The sequence below is a fragment of the Molossus molossus genome, unplaced genomic scaffold (assembly GCF_014108415.1).
Source record: "Molossus molossus isolate mMolMol1 unplaced genomic scaffold, mMolMol1.p scaffold_m16_p_15, whole genome shotgun sequence".
In the NCBI taxonomy this organism is placed as follows: domain Eukaryota; kingdom Metazoa; phylum Chordata; class Mammalia; order Chiroptera; family Molossidae; genus Molossus; species Molossus molossus.
This window is the reverse complement of record NW_023425350.1, coordinates 50,828,628-50,844,581: the sequence shown is the minus strand read 5'-3', so window position 1 is coordinate 50,844,581 and position 15,954 is coordinate 50,828,628. Positions and strand designations below refer to the sequence as shown.

Below are 15,954 nucleotides of genomic sequence, written 5' to 3'. Positions count from 1 at the left end.
ATGGAAGCATTGATGTTCAGAGATGTAAACAACTTAAAATAGCTGCTGTTTTCCTGAGCTAAAAATCCACTTTTGCAAAAAGGATTTTAACACATTGTTGAATAATAATAAGTACCTGCACACAAGGGAAGTGTGGCCACGTAAAGAGACATGCTGAGGATTTTTTAATGAGTCATGGCTACCCTGGCTTCACCTTGTGGTTAGGGAGAATAAAACTCGTACGCTCCTGCATTTCATATGACCAGACATGGAGTTGTAAAATGGAGCACAGATTTGCAGTTATCCTTGTCTAATTTAATCTTTAATAGACCCAGGCCAATTTAATTAAACATTTTATGTTGGCAACAGCAGTTTTATGCCCAAGAAGAAATTTCTCTCATTTAATTGCTCCATTGGCTTGAGAGACACAGCATCACTAGCCAATGTTGGCTCCTAGCACGTCCCTTATTCCCCAGTCATGGGTTTTAATGCAGTTACACAGCATATGGTAGAACCAAATGATTAATTTTATCATCTAAGCCAACAGGTCATGGAAATTATTAGTTTGATGTACATCCCTTGATTCCCTGATTTGTCCCGAGAGTGTGAATTCCAATTGGTGTTGCATTTCTGAAGTTCTTGTGAAGGGATATTTTGCTAACCACATATATGAAAGGTTGCTCAATACCCCAAGTCTTTGTTTTCAGTTTTTGGCAAGAATTATGTCTTTGATACTTCCTATAACTATTACTTCAATTTATAGTATAGGGGAAAGTAAAATTCTGGTTGTGCATGATAGATTGTACTAAAGAATATCCAGCCAGAAATTTAAGTCTTTAGATTTGGATTTTTTTAGAAAGCATATTAATGACCCTCACTATGTCCATCTGATAAAAATGTCAGAATAAACCTTTCCCAAATCATTCAACACTTTTCATTGTTTGGAAGTTAATGGGGAGTTAGTGAGTTAGTGAGGATAGTTGCTAAGTCATCAAATACTTTTCTGGATTCCTTTCCTACTCTTTGAAGCATGTGAGCTCTTACTGAAATATACGGTGAAACCTTAGTTCTCGAACTTAATTTATTCTGGAAGACTGTTCAAAAACAAAATCATTTTTTCCCATTAGAAATAATGTAAATTAAATTAATCCATTCCAGACACCCCAATGATTACATTTTAACCTTTCTTATATACAGTACATGCCTAATGTACTGTTTAATCTATAAATAAACACTTTAAAAACAAAAAGGACATGAAATGTAAATGAAAATTTGACAAAAAGGAAATGTACAGCAAAAAATGAAAATTTAATAATAATAAGCAGCAACAAAAGCAAATATATATGTGTGTATATATACACACATATATATGTGTGTGTGCGCATATATATATATGTGTATATATATATATATATGTATATATATATATTTTCACAGCATGGTTTCCTGAGATGTTAGCAATGTGAGGTTTATTGGTAACTAACTCATACTCACACATTCTCTTCTTTGTTTGTCACCAGAGAGATGTGTGACTGATCATACAGGTATCAGCATGAAAGAATGGTTGGGTTGAGAAACAAATTATTCGAGATGGGAAACGTTCAAGAACTGAGGTTTGACTGTATATAATTTGGAACCTCAAAATAGACTAAAATGGAGTTTTGAGAAGTGTGCTTAACCTTAACCTGGCACTCAGTCTTACATCAGAGCAAGAAAAAGAAATGTTTTGACTTGTTGCTTAATTTAATGTGCTAAACCAAAATAAAAAAAAGACATGACCCAGTTTGGGGGAATTAGAACAAAATGCCTTACCTTAGGCTTCATGATAAGGAAGACCCTTATGCAGACTATGTGGCCAGGTCCTGGGCTTAACATCCCCATCCCCCAAGAACAACTGTCTGTCTTTATTGAGCTCTGTGGTCACAGGGCATCTGCTATGCATGCCATTGATTACCAAAGGAACTGGACTAAGGTGTGAGGTTAAAGTAGTATAAACTCTTTATTGCTAGTAGGCAGACTACTTCAAGCATGTTTACTGATGGTACAATTGTGGCTGTCTTCATATACAAGGACTGTTCACTCTGAAAACACGTGCTTTCCCTGTAAGAACACACTCCTATTCCAAAAAAGACCTCTAACTCCCAACATGACTTAATGTCTATCTTTTGTTTACAGTTATTTAGAATCTCTCCTTCTCTTAACTACTTTGTTTCTTTGCTGCCACCACCAAAATTCCCTGAGGGAATATGATTGTCTGCACTTTTCTGAAGCCACCAGCATTTCTTCTGTCTCCAGAGTGCCAGGCTTGGAGACTTGCAAAGGGTGGTTTCTGCCTTGGTCACACTGCCCTACTTCTAAAAAGAATGGACGGGTTGAGAGACTTGGCCTTTTCAGGAGAAACTTTTACGTGTATTTTTCCAATCCTATAAGCAGATTATGCTGAAAGAGAGATGAAATAGGTCTGCCTTGTTTTGAAGGATAGGAGACTGGTTTTCCTTTCAAACTCAATGTTATAGTATCTTTGTGACTATGTGCGTGAATTTTAAAGTTGCTCAAACTTTAAGTATGATTTTTCCATTGGTCACCATGAAGGTCATAGAATATGCTCTGAGTTGGCAGGCTTCCCAGTTGACCTGACCAAGAACCCACATTTTAACAAAAGTAATTTTGATAAGTTGGACATGTTCTTCTATCTTGTCCAGCTCTGGATATGGGCACCCCTGAATGGTACTTAGAGTTCTCAAAATGTAATCTAACACTGCAGGCATCTAACGTGCCCCAGGTTCTATAGGTAGCTGCTTTGGGGCAATCTCTGCATACAAATTGATTTCACTGAATTCAGTTTAAATGTCCTCAAAACACTAATTCCAGTCAAACTAGTGTTGATTTTCATTATTGATCTATATAATGCTAGAGTTGGTATTGGCTTGACTAAATTTACCATTTTTTCCCTAAGAATTATTTTGTTCTCCCATAGAACCAGCTTAATAACATCAACTTTCAGGTTAGTTTTGGAAGTTAACATATTGTGCGTTAGTTTTGGCAACTGAGAACTTTGTCCATCTGACACTGTTAAAAAGTGGTTCAAGGAGTTTTGGGGACCTCTTATGCCACTTTTCTTGGCAAATCTTATTTTGGAAAACTTCTCATCCCCCTTTCATTTGCATTTTCTCCCAGAAATCACCATCTGGGAATCACTGTGACAGATCTAATGTCAGTGTACTTGCCTTAGAGTTAGGATTATGTCTTCCCACATAGATTGCGAGAGAGAAGGTGTTTTGTTTATTTCCTGTCCCCTGACCAATGCTTTCGTGTCACCATGCAAGTGCACATATTAAAGCTATAATACAAGAACACCTCTATCCTCTTCAAAATCAACTTATTCTTCAAGTACTATTCAGAAAGCCATTTGGCATCAGTACAGAATTTAACTTAAAGACTCTAATTTGGAATTCATCAATGCATTTCAGCTGTTAGAAAGGGAAATAAAAATGGGACAGAGGGGCCACTTTTTGTTTCTGGAAACAATATTTAAGGTCATAACTATTTAAAAAGAAGTATTGCTCAAAAGTTATAGGATTCAGAAAAGTATAGTATTTTTGTACAGTATCTTCTAAAATGTTCAGGACTCTCTCTGCACCTCTTTACAATGTAATGTCTCCAAGTGATTGGTTTCCCAATAAACTGATTTTGATGCTGCTTCTGCTGTGTTCTGTGTGCTTAATTTAAGCAGAAACTTAAACAGGGGAATATTGCTAGCAGAAGTGTCTACCAGCTAATGGTTTGCATACAAAGGGGAGAGGGCTGTGTGGGGAGGGAATGATTGAATTGCCTCTACGCAGAGGTTCCGGGTCATCTATAGAATCCAAATCGTTGTACCAACTGTTCTTATCCTGGTGGGTTGGGAAACCCATGATGAAATGATACCTTTACCCCCAACCACCCTTTCTCTGGATTCTTCTTGCTTAGTTACATATGCCTTTTTCCTGCCCTCTTGCTAACATGTGCCCAATGACATACTTCTAACCTGCTAATATTTCTTGGAAGGTAAGCTCTCTTGCATTCTGATAATTGTCTATTTGATGTTAAAAGCCAGAGCACCCTGAGGCACTTCTACCTAGATAGAAATAGACTAGTATATTAGAGTTCTCAAATGCTTCTGTAATTTCCCATACATTTTACTATGTTTAAAGAAATTTATGATGGATTAATTTAAGCAGAAGAGATCTTTGCCAACTTAGAAGACTAAAAACAAACTTTCAAGGCTGCTCCAGCTGAAGTTGGAATTTAATATAACTTTGTTTATGTCTTCTCCCTGAGAAAGTGCCTTCAGTATTCCTATTTGAGGCACTTTTGTGCTCTTGGAGTAGTGATTATTGTCAATCATCAGGTAAACTTGTATTTATCAAGCAGCCATGTTTTGCTGCTTTTCGGGGGCAAAGGAGGGTTTCCTCAGGTATCAGCAGAGCATGACCACATGTCAGATACCGAATTGATTTTGTCCCCAGACAGTATTTCTGCATACTCCAGAACCATCGTGGTATACGTGGAGATGAGTGACTGGGTTTGTTTTCATTCCATCATGAGCCAGTGCCAGGTAGAGCAGGTGTCCGTGCCTAGTCCTATGAGTAGGAGCATTGCATAGTTACGCTGAGTGTTTGTGTGCCTAACGTCTTCATTTCCTTTCCTGCACATTGTGCTATCATGGTCCAAAATGTGAGACAGTGATTGGTTGTGTTCCAGTTTGTGTGCAATTTCCTTGCCTGACTTTTATTTTTCTGTTTTTCCTTTTCCATTTTCAACATCTATTATTTGGTTCCATAATGTTACTGCCGCGGGTTGACCATTAAATGTTCCAAGGAGAATTGAACTGACCTATGCATTGATTTTGCATTTTGTGCTCTTTTAGGTCTCCAGAGAGAGCCCAATCCCTGTCCTGTAATAACTGTAGAGCACTTTAAAGAATCAACGGGCATTAAAGGCCTTCCTCTGTATCCAGACCCCTCCAGACTATCTGACATGAAAACTCAGAACAATTTAGAATCCGACTACTTGGCCAGAGATGGCCCTTCAAGCAACAGCTCATTCCATAGCAGTGAAGAGGAAGGGACTGACCTTGAGGGGGACATGCTAGACTGCAGCGGTTCTCGACCTCTCCTCATGGAGTCTGAAGACGAGGACGAGAGCTGCAAGCCTCTGCAGGGGAAGCTGGGAGGAGCCATTCCATTCGCTCAGCCAGAAGTCTCTACTGACCAAGGAAAGTCCGTGCAAAGTGGAAGAAAGAACCGGTTTCAAGCCCTCACACAACCAACCACAGATGGTGTTGGTGAGCCAGATGTTTTTGCCACAGCCCCCTTCAGGAGCTCGAGGGTTCCAGCTGATGAAATGGACATTTTCTCCAAAGCCCCATTTGTCTCCAAGGGCATCATGACTCCTTCCCAGCCAGAGGAGGCGGACGTGTTCTTGAGAGCTCCTTTTACCAAGAAGAAAAGTGTGGAGGAGTTAACAGTTGCCCAGAGTACCTCCCAGGAGTTGCCTGCGCAGGCCAGTCTTCTCAGTCAGACAGATGAGGTTGCTGTGCTCTCAGGCCTTGACAGAGCAGTTTACGCCACTGTCCGATCTCAGTATTCCATGGCTGGTTTTGCTCAACAATCCAGCCTCCCCTCCCATTCTGTACAAGCAGCAGACCATCCTGACAGCATCTCACCCAGGGGATCCTCCCTGGAATCGGGGGCCCATCCTAATGACAGAAACAAAGGACTTCAGCCTCAGAAAGAAGCTGTTTCAGGCCCCATGGCTGGCAAACCATTCCGCCCCCAGTCTTTATCCAAATACTCCCGTCACTATAGCCCAGAAGATGAGCCAGGTCCGGAAGCCCAGCCCATTGCTGCCTACAAAATTGTCTCGCAAACCAATAAGCAGTCCATAGCTGGCTCTGTTTCCATCACCTCCCTTTCCTCCAGGACTACAGAGCTGCCAGCTGCTGATCCTTTTGCTTTAGCACCCTTTCCTTCGAAGTCAGGCAAGCAGAAACCGTAGGAGCAATACCTGAGCCTTAGGCCTGTCTCTACCCCACCCTCCGTAACCCACCACACTACTCCCAGCTGAGCCTAAGAAGAAATATATCAATTATTATCTTTCAGTTCCCTGGGTCAGAGCAGGACATCAGTCACAAACTCAGTTGCAGTGATACTTGGTCAAAACTCCTTTAAGTTTGTTCAGATCTTTTGTTTATATTGATTACTGGACTTTCAGGCAGTTCCATCTCCACCTCTACCCAGAACTTGGCTCCCTCCCACCCCCAGAAACTGTTTAAATCCAGAAATACTTCACTCCAACCCCAAAGGGGCCATGTTATTGCTAATTTTAATTCCTGCAATCCTGTTCTGAGTCATGTTCATTGAGGAGTCAAGATTAGCCCCTCCAGGACTTGATTTAATACTCTTGAAACGGAGAAATTTCTGGAAAGAAATGCAAGATGAAAATCCCGCACATCAAGAGGAAGTGTAAGCCTGCAGATATAATCATTCCTGTAAAACCAGCAGCTCTAGGATTCTCTGCATCTGTTTCTGAGTCTGCGCCAGCCAGGTGGCCCTCATGCATGCCTGTCTGGGGGTGTTTAATGTGTGTCAGATCTTTTCCTATGTAGAAATGCAAACAGATATTTGCACTCATGTCTCATAGTGCTGAGCCTTCCCTATGTCTGTGCCGCTTTGTAAATTAGTAAGAGTGCACAGGTGTGTGTGTGTGTGTGTACGGGTGCGTGCACAGGAAACGTTTTTTCTTTAGGATAATCCTGTCCCACCATGCCTACCTCCACAATCACTCATTTACTGGCATTTGTCTCCTGCACTAATGAACTTGAACCCTATTTTTATTTAGTTCTTTTCTCATGGCAAAATGAATTTCATTGGAAGGTGTAGGGAAATCAGCTGAAACAGGTTTCAGAGTAGACCCCCCCCCCCAATTTGCTCTTTATGATGAACAATTCCATTTACCTGGTCTTGAAAAATTAATTATTTTTCTACATTTTCTCTTCAGAACAATATGAAAGGGTACCTTGTTTCAGTTTCAACCACTGGGTATGTGGTCTTAGTAATTTTTTAAAAGGACTTAAGAACTTCATACTATCATGGAATTAATTAATGATGAGACTAGGCCACAAACTAGATTTTCTTGTTTGTTTGTTCCAAATCCTTGCCATTTTTCTCTACTGCCTCTTGAAGAAATATAAATCTGAGACTTATAAATAAGTTTGTATGGGAGAGTGGAAAGAGCTGAATCTGTTAGCTATGAAAACTTTTATTCTCTCTCCTCTTTAGATGTAAGTAAGCCAGATAAATGACATGACTTGTGTTTTTAAAATTCTTTTCTTTCTGGAAAGATCTGACTCATTCCTAGCTGTTTTCATACCCTTTATTATTAGTACCTTAAAATGAAATTTATGTCTCAATGGGAAGACTTCTGAAGAAATTCAACTTAATGGGGAGAATTGCTACACCATGTTTCAATGTGAAAGCTTCCTGTGGCTTACAGTAAATGCCAGGGATTTTTTTTTCTTTTCCATTAGCTGGAGAAATTGAGGGAGTTGCTTACCAAACAAGATTAGTGATTTAAGAATTCCTAGAAATTCATCCAAGAATCAAGCCCGAATGTCAAATTCTGTTGTAGTTGATGAGGTATGATAGTTATTAAATTTACAGTTCATGGATCTTGGCAGTAAACTATGAACAACTGCTTTTCAAAACTTTTTCTAGTTTTGTCTACACCTACTGCAAATGTCCAGGTTAAAAGATAAACTTAAATACTTAGCACTGGATCAGGGCTACCAGCAGTGGTTTTCCAGCTGAGGTTTCTTTGTGCCAGAAACAAATGTCTTTCACTTTGTTCAAGGCTAAATGTTCATTTTAAGACTTTTCTTTCTCCCAGTGATCATTTCTGATTTTTCTGAGTAACTGTGGATGCAAAATTATCTTTCTAGTAGAATTTTTGTTTTAGCTAATGCATATGGAACTTTGTACCCCAAATCTTCCCTTTGATATTATCAATTAAAGCCTTCAAAGGCAGAAGCCAAGAGGGAAGATAGGAATATTCAAGAGAATTCTCACCCCAATCAGAAACTCTTAAAAAGTAGATCATTCTAATTTACTCTTCCAAATATTCAGGATGACTACCTCTATAACAGCCCTTCCATCTGTTTTTCCTTTGGTTATTTGTTCACATCCTCCTAATCAAGTAGCCATTTTAGTTCTCAAGATAAAGTCAGTAAAATCATGGTGATTTTTATTATGTAGTTGAATCATTTATCAAGCATGGATTCATAACCGGTTTTTTTCTTACTGGAGACCTATGATGGTTGGAGACGAAATACCTTTGAATAGGAAATGAATATAAACACATACAAATTACTGTTGTAGTCTTACTGATACATGAAAATATTTTGACTATGGGATTACATTAATAATTAGCTTATAACTATTGAATTCTGTAATGATCTTTGTATCATAATGGGTAAATGCATCATTGAAAGATAAAATATTCTTGCCAGAGGCCATCCTGAATCCGGAAATCTGGAAAATTTAGTTTTAAAGGAATCAGGATGCTCAGGGTGCTTTGAATTAGTAGTAAATGCATGTTTCCAACAACTACATTGCAATAGGTTAACATTAAAGAGAAAAAAAGAAATAATATAGTCAACAAAATACTGCACTTCTTGTTTTAGTTTGTTTCATGTGTTACTTGCTTTACACATCTGATAGGGAATACAGGAACTTGTAACCTTTCATTTCAGTGGAGCACAGTGAGCCAGAATAAATTTAGATAAAGCATTGAATCACAACATGCACTGATGAACTCTAAGAATTCACACTAATTGACTAACAGGCACTGTTGAGATAATGAATTATTTTATGTGTGGTGAAAATATTTGACATATCTGTTTCTTGGGCTTACATACAGCCCTTAGCTCCAAATCCTTGTTAGATTGGGAAACAGAATGAACAAAATTTGTTGCTAAAGCAGATGTTTAGCAGGGCCTAAGGGAATCTCGGTCATAAGCACTATTTCATTTTTGGCCCATTCATTGTTGAGTTGAAAATTTCTTAGGTGTAGGTTAGCGAGTATGTGTTTATATGTCTACATTAGCTCTGAGTTTAATTTGGCAACCAAGATATAAACTTCCAGGAAAAATACCAGTATTTTGTTGACCCATTATTTCAGTTTTAGAATACATGTATATCTGTGTTTTCAACATGTATGTATGATATTCAGCAGACATTTCACTGACTCATAGAGTAGCAGATTTTGGTTTATTTAAAATAAGTGTGATCACCAGAGTGATTTGAGAATAGAAATTCAATCATGATATATTTGATTCCATAATGAAAAATCATTAAAGCCTAGATCCTATAATATATATGAATTATATCAAATAGGAAACTATCATATAGGAAACGAGAAGGATAGGATCAAACTCTTAACAGGAAGGATACAACTTAAAATGGAGTCACTTAGGTCCCTTTTATAGATGTTATTCTCTGCTATGTCTTTAGAATTGAAATTAGAGAACATATGCCAGGCAACTGTGGAATGGCTGCTGTCCACACAGCTGCAGTTTTTGAGAAAACCCCAAAATTTCTGAACAAATATGGAACCCAGATTACTTTGATTAAAGGTACATAGGAGAGCCACTGAAAGGGCCACAGCTTCTAACGAGGCAGGAGCACCTTGTAAGCACCACAGCCACCCCTGAGTTCTGATCCTCCAATCTTGCCTGATGGAGTAAACATGAAGATTTTAAATGAAATTATGTAGATGCCTTTGTCAACTGTTTGTAGTTATTTTGTGTGTGTGTGTGTGTGCTTTTTTTTTTGTTTTTAACCACCAGGACACTTGAAAACTTGTGACTTGTGAAGTTCACTTAAGGAGGAATTTCAAAATGCTTGAAAATAAAAAGTAGTATCTGGTTGGGAATTGTTTTTGTGTTCTTTTGCTACAAAATAAATTTGCTAGGTTGCTGAGAACAATAAGCTGGCTCAGCTTAGATGTGGGAGTTTATGCTGTCAGTGTCTTGAGTCCCAGAATGCCACCTTACTCCTGGCTTCCTGGTCCTACCTACCTGCCTATTTGCACCTTGATTTTTATTAGGAAACAGGCCTCCCACATGTGGTACCCAAGATCCCATCATTAAAATACTGCCAAACATAGCTCTTTCCTGCTCTTTCTTTACCCCTGCAAGTCTTATTGACTCATCTTCCTTGTTGCTGTTCCCACTTAATTTCCCCACATGACATTCCCCTATTATGACTATACCAATAAGTAGATAAGGGGTATGAATGAATGAATGATCATGTTAATCTTTATTTACCTCCCTTTTCACTGTAAACAATTTCTTCTTAAATTTTAGCCTAGCCTGTGATTATCTCACCACACTGGAATAATTCAAAATAAGAATGAAATGGCTCACCTCTATTTCTTATGGACTAGAAGAAAGGATGAAGGAAGGTTGGCAGAACCCCAGCCTTACTCTGGAAACACAACCCAAAAAGTATCTCTTCACCTTGATCTCGCACAGGCCCAGAGTACCCTAGAATGCAGGGGCAAGTATGTGTGTGAAGGACTCTAGAATAGCTGTAAAAATGGTTGAATGTTAACCATTTAGCTGTACTGGTGGCTTAGTCCAGTATTCCCATAACTTGTTAACTATATAAGAAATCTAGTCTGAGCTACTTCCCAGCAATCTCAGTAAGTGTTGAGTTTATAGTAACAATGTTTTATTCTTGAAATCAAGTCAATGTTACCTGCATTGCATTGTAATAGAACCATATATGTACATTAAAGGGAATTGTTTGATTTTTGGGGGCAAGGAATTGCAGAAATGGTTTTAACCAAGGTCGGTTAAAGTGAGACTTTGAGAGTGAAGGAGGATGATGTAGCCTTTTCACTCTGAAATGGCAAGCCGATTATATTCTCTGAGTCTACCAAAGACTCCTGTCTGGGGAGTGTGAATGGAGTGTGTGTGTATATCCCATGCTTTCTACCATGGTGTTAACCTAAGACCTCCTAATAAAGGCATCCAAAGAATACCAAGAGGTGACAATGGGTAGTTGGCATGAGTAAATTTGGTTCCCTTTGTCAACAGCTCTCTGAGTAAGAACTAAAAGTTGTTCTGGGTAAAAGTGGGGAAAATCACCCATTGCTTGAGCCTCATTTCCACAATAAGCATGCTCTTCTCATCCATGAGAATGACCCTCAAGGGTTTATTCTGAATTCTTGGCTCACATGTAGTCTTGGGAGGGAAAGAGTGACCAGAACACCATAAAACCTGCAAGATATTACTTTGAATGAAGGAATGTTTCAGGTCATTTTTTAGGGACTGGAAACCAAATATAGGCCAAGGACCATGCTCATTCCATGGAGAAGAGGCGAACTCTCTGCTGACTGTATTTTGAGTTGCCTGAAGGAGGAGGTTGACCCAGCTGTAATGAATATTGAGGCCATCAGACCTCAGAAAATATGTGCATGCAATCTCAAGGGCTGTGAACATGGGACAGGAAGGGAAAAGGACAATTATAAAGTCAATCTTAGCAGTTTTTGCAATACCTCTTATTTGCAGACTATTGGATTTATGTTATTGCACTCTTTGTGTGACCTATCTTATGTATCTGATAGTTTATATGAATAATTGAGTTGTAAACTCCTATATACTTTATTAAAATGGACCTAATTAAAATAAATGATCTATATTTTGTGTTATTTCCTATGTCAGAACTTCCTAGGATTGAAGAGCTCCATAAGCACCTTTCACTTTAGTACCAAGCCAGGTTTTACATTTTTAAGTTTCAAAGAACAACTTTTGGTTAGTTGCTTTCTTGCTTTCCAATGCTGTCATTGCTATCTCCTGAGACCTTTCTATTCCAGATGTTTTGTGGAGACATAAATGAAATAATACAAGATAATTGGGCCATAAAGAATGAGCTGGGAACACCACAGAGCTCCCTACTATGCAAAGTTCACTGTGAGCTTCCAACATATGTGTTACCTGAATGTGAGCTGCATCAATCTGTAGAGAGGTAAAAACATAAGAAACTAAAGACAGAAGTCTTGGGGGGGGGGAGGGGGATGGATTATACCTAAAAATTTTTTAAATCCTCACTGTGGGAAAGAACCTGCCTGCCTATTTCCTTTCCAAATTTGAGAAAATAACAGTAATATTTGAACTTCAATGAGCTTGACATCCATGATTCAGGGAGAATTGGTGATGGGCTGAGTACACAGAGAAGATGTTCAAAGAAGATCCAGCAAAAAGTTCTGATATAATGTGCATTAGTACAACCAAAGTTTTCTACTTTATATAAGGACTTATTTAAGATTTGATTCATCCATCTTTAAGTATAGTTCTATAATGTGAAGTTCGTACACTTTTTCTATTTCAAGTTAGATTGCCCTGGCCAGTTTGGCTTAGCGGTTAAAGCATTGGCCCATGGACCAGAGAGTCCCAGGTTCGGCTCCTGCTAGGGGCCTGTACCTCGGTTGCAGTTCATCCCCAGCCCCGATTGAGGTTGTGCGGGTGGCAACCAGTCGATGTGTGTCTCTCACGTCGATGTTTCTCTCTCTCTCTTCCTTCATCTCTCCCTCCTGCTGTATCTGAAAATAAATGCAAAAATGTCTACGCCCTGGCCGGTTAGGCTCAGCGGTTGGAGCGTTGACCTGCGGACCAGAGAGTCCCAGGTTTGATTCCCGCTAGGGGCATATACCAAAAGAAATGAAATAAAATAAATACCTCATCAATACATTAAAAAAAAAAAAAAAATGTCCTCGAGTGAGGATACAAAAAAACAAGTTAGATTAACCCAAAGTACAATTTTCCTTATCTGTGACTTGGGCTGCTCTGTTGGAAGCAAAAAAAAAAAAATGTCCTTGAGTGAGGATACAAAAAAACAAGTTAGATTAACCCAAAGTACAATTTTCCTTATCTGTGACTTGGGCTGCTCTGTTGGAAGCTTTTTCAGATACATCACCTGTCATAGCCCTGCTTTCTTATAGGAAGAGTTAGAAGATTCAGGTCCCACAAGGTGGGCTCCTTTGCATTCACCTTTTTATGGTTCATTTTGCAAGCCCTGAGACTGGTTGATAAGAGACCAACCAGGGAGGAGGTGCCCTTATATTACCCCCTAATTGAGAACCAAGTGGGAGGAACCAGGGTAAGACCCAGGAAAAAGCCTATTTTTCTGAATTTGGAGTCAAAGATCTTTTCCCCTTCCATCTTATTTATTTTTCCTTATATTGGAATCATAAAATATAATAGGCTTAAATTAGCATATTAGCTTACCAGGAAGAAGATCAAGTAATTCTTCAACCTGCTTTTATGTAAGCTTGACCCAGAGGCCCAAAAGGAATCCAAGTATTCCCAAAGAAGGCAGCCCAGTTCTCCAGTGCTGAGGTTTTGGTACCAAGATCATCACTAAGTTTGGAATTCCCAAAGTCAGATATGGTGAAATTAGTAGTTCTTCAAGATCTCCCAAGGATCTACTTTTTTTTTTTACTCTTTAGAGAAACTTGAGGTTACCTGGGGGGAATTGATCAGTTTTCACATAGACTAACCAAAAATTAAATATTACCTGTCAGCCTTTATTCAGTCAGTTTATAATGAATATTACCAGTAGAAATAGTCAAGTAAAATTCAAAACAGTTAAAACTGTACATGGTTAAAAATTAATTGAAGAATGAAATGACAAAATTTAAGTCAAAATTTTGGCTTAGGAAATGTGCGCTCTCTTGAAGGTTAATACCCACTTCAAGGGGTATTACTTCTGGTAGTTCAAATATTTGTTCATCTAGATGCACAAGAACAAGGGACAGGGCTGACTTAAAACCTTTTCATTAAAGAAGTTATAAGCTTGGGGCATGACTACCCACAATGACTTGCCCAGGTAGGACTTTATGATTAGATCACCCGGTGAAGTTACTTTCCATAGAACCCCCTTTTTTTTGTCCACACCCCTATATTCTTCCTCCCTCAAACCCATAACTTCCATCTAACCAAGTAAATAACATCAGACAAATATCCACTGAGGGACAATCTACAAAATACCTGACCAACACTCCTCAAACTGTTAAAGTAGTAAAAAAAAAAGTCTGAGAAACTCACAGACCAGAAGACATTAGATATAACAAGATAATATAATATATCTCACATAGGATCCTGTTGCTGAAAAACAACTTTAGGGGAAGAGTAGTGAAATGCAAATAAACAGTGGAGTTTGATTAATGCTGGTTCCTTAGTTGTGGCAGGTTCATAGGAGAACAGAGGTGATGAGCTGTTTAGGTGACTTCTTATCTCTGAGCCAAACTCTCCAATGATAGGAGTCAATGTATTCTGGTTGCTAAACTACTGGTGAGGCAATTTGTAACAGCTGAATTCTTTTGAGAGGCTCTGTTTTTAGATAGAGAAAGGGAGTTCCAACAAACTTGCAGTGGCATGTTCTGGAGGCTTGCAGCAGAGAGAAGTGTGTGAGGTCAGGCAGGGCTCTGACAGTTCAGAAAGTCCATTGCTGCCACTGCTACCATCAAGGCCTCTCTCTTTTTCTCTGCAAAGTGAAATCTAAGAATGAGGAGGGAATAGGTAGGCTTGGAGAAGCTAATACAGGGAATGGTTAAGATATATGTAACCAGTATTTTGAATAGACTGAATTCAGTAAGAGACAATCAGGAAAGGGCTTAAATGTGGTCTTTTTGATATTCCTGCCTCATTCCTTGATGAAATTCCTGCAGATCCCATCACTTTCTGTTTTAAAAACTATCTTATTTTCCATCTCATTCTCAAATATTAAAAAAATCTAATCAAGTGCTTAAAATTCCATCTTACATCTGCATTAGAGCTTCCCTCCTTTCTCTAGGTTGGGCTCAGGAACTCGTCTTCTCTCCCTTCTATATCTGCCTCCATCAGGTTGGAGCAGGAGGGGACCTGGGATCAGGGTGCAGGGTCCTTTTCCTTGGCTGGGGTTAACTGTGGCTTTCTGCACTGTTATCCAAAGGGGGGAACAACTATGCAAAGGCTCTGAGGTGGGAAATATAAGGCCGCTGCTTGAAATGTTCATTGGTTAAGCTCTGCAAAATGAAGTGTCAATTAATCACAAAAGAATAAGAAGAGTGCTTGGAATGAGGTCCCCCAAAGCAAGAACATTTACAAAATGGGCAGATGAAACCCTGCGAAGAAGGAGTAACCAGAAAAGTAGTAGGAAAAATAGGCAGTTGTGGTACCAGGAAAGCCCAATGAATGAGATTATTAAAGGGAGAGAGAGCCTCAGCATGTGATAATTCAGAGGACAAGAAAGGTAAAAACTGAGAAGACCCTCAGGTTCAGCAATACAAGTGTTGTGGGTGGGCTTGACAGGGCAGCCACCAGGCAATGGTGGGACACAGCAGGCTGATGTCAGTTTTTTGAGAAGTGGGAGGTGAAAAATTAGACCAAAAGTGTAGACTTTTGGCTTTCTATGCCATTTGACTTTGAAGGGAAGAAAGGAGAGAGTGATGGTTGGAAGGACATTTGGAACAAGGCAGTATTTTTCTAATGGGAAGGAACCCATAAGAGAGGGAGAAGTTTAAGATAGATTGCTCCCTAACCTGGGTCTGTTCTTGGGTAGAAGAGCCACGGTGATTCAGGGTCTAGAAATGAGTAAGGGAACAGGCCTGGGACAGCACTAAAGTCTAGAATGGTTCATGAAAGAGAGGCAGTGGTTAGAAGCCAAAGTTCAGCCTTAAGGATGTAAACTGCTCTCATAGTCCAGGCCCAGGTCAGCTGCAGGTCTGAAGCCACACCTACCCCCTTACCTGCCTCTCTGGCCATAGAAACCTCCAGAGTTGTCTTGGGTGTGGCTCAACTTGTCCAACAACAGGTGTGTTGGTCCGGTTCCAGAAACCAGTACTTTGTGTATATCATGTAGAGCCGTGGTTGGTTCTCAAACTTTAACCTGC

General features: G+C 39.3%; 2 protein-coding genes across 3 annotated transcripts in view; both read left to right on the top strand.

Moving 5' to 3' along the window:
- The window catches only part of AAK1 (AP2 associated kinase 1), a 166,863-nt gene extending 155,169 nt beyond the window's left edge, over nt 1–11,694 (top strand). For both annotated transcript variants that reach the window (XM_036262702.1, XM_036262703.1), the window contains one exon: nt 4,889–11,694. In XM_036262702.1, the coding sequence (XP_036118595.1) occupies nt 4,889–6,018 (1,130 nt within the window). In that variant the 3' untranslated portion in view covers nt 6,019–11,694. The remainder of the gene's footprint in view (nt 1–4,888) is intronic.
- Nucleotides 1–15,954, top strand: part of NFU1 (NFU1 iron-sulfur cluster scaffold) — a 53,416-nt gene that overhangs the window by 9,719 nt on the left and 27,743 nt on the right. The window lies entirely within an intron of this gene.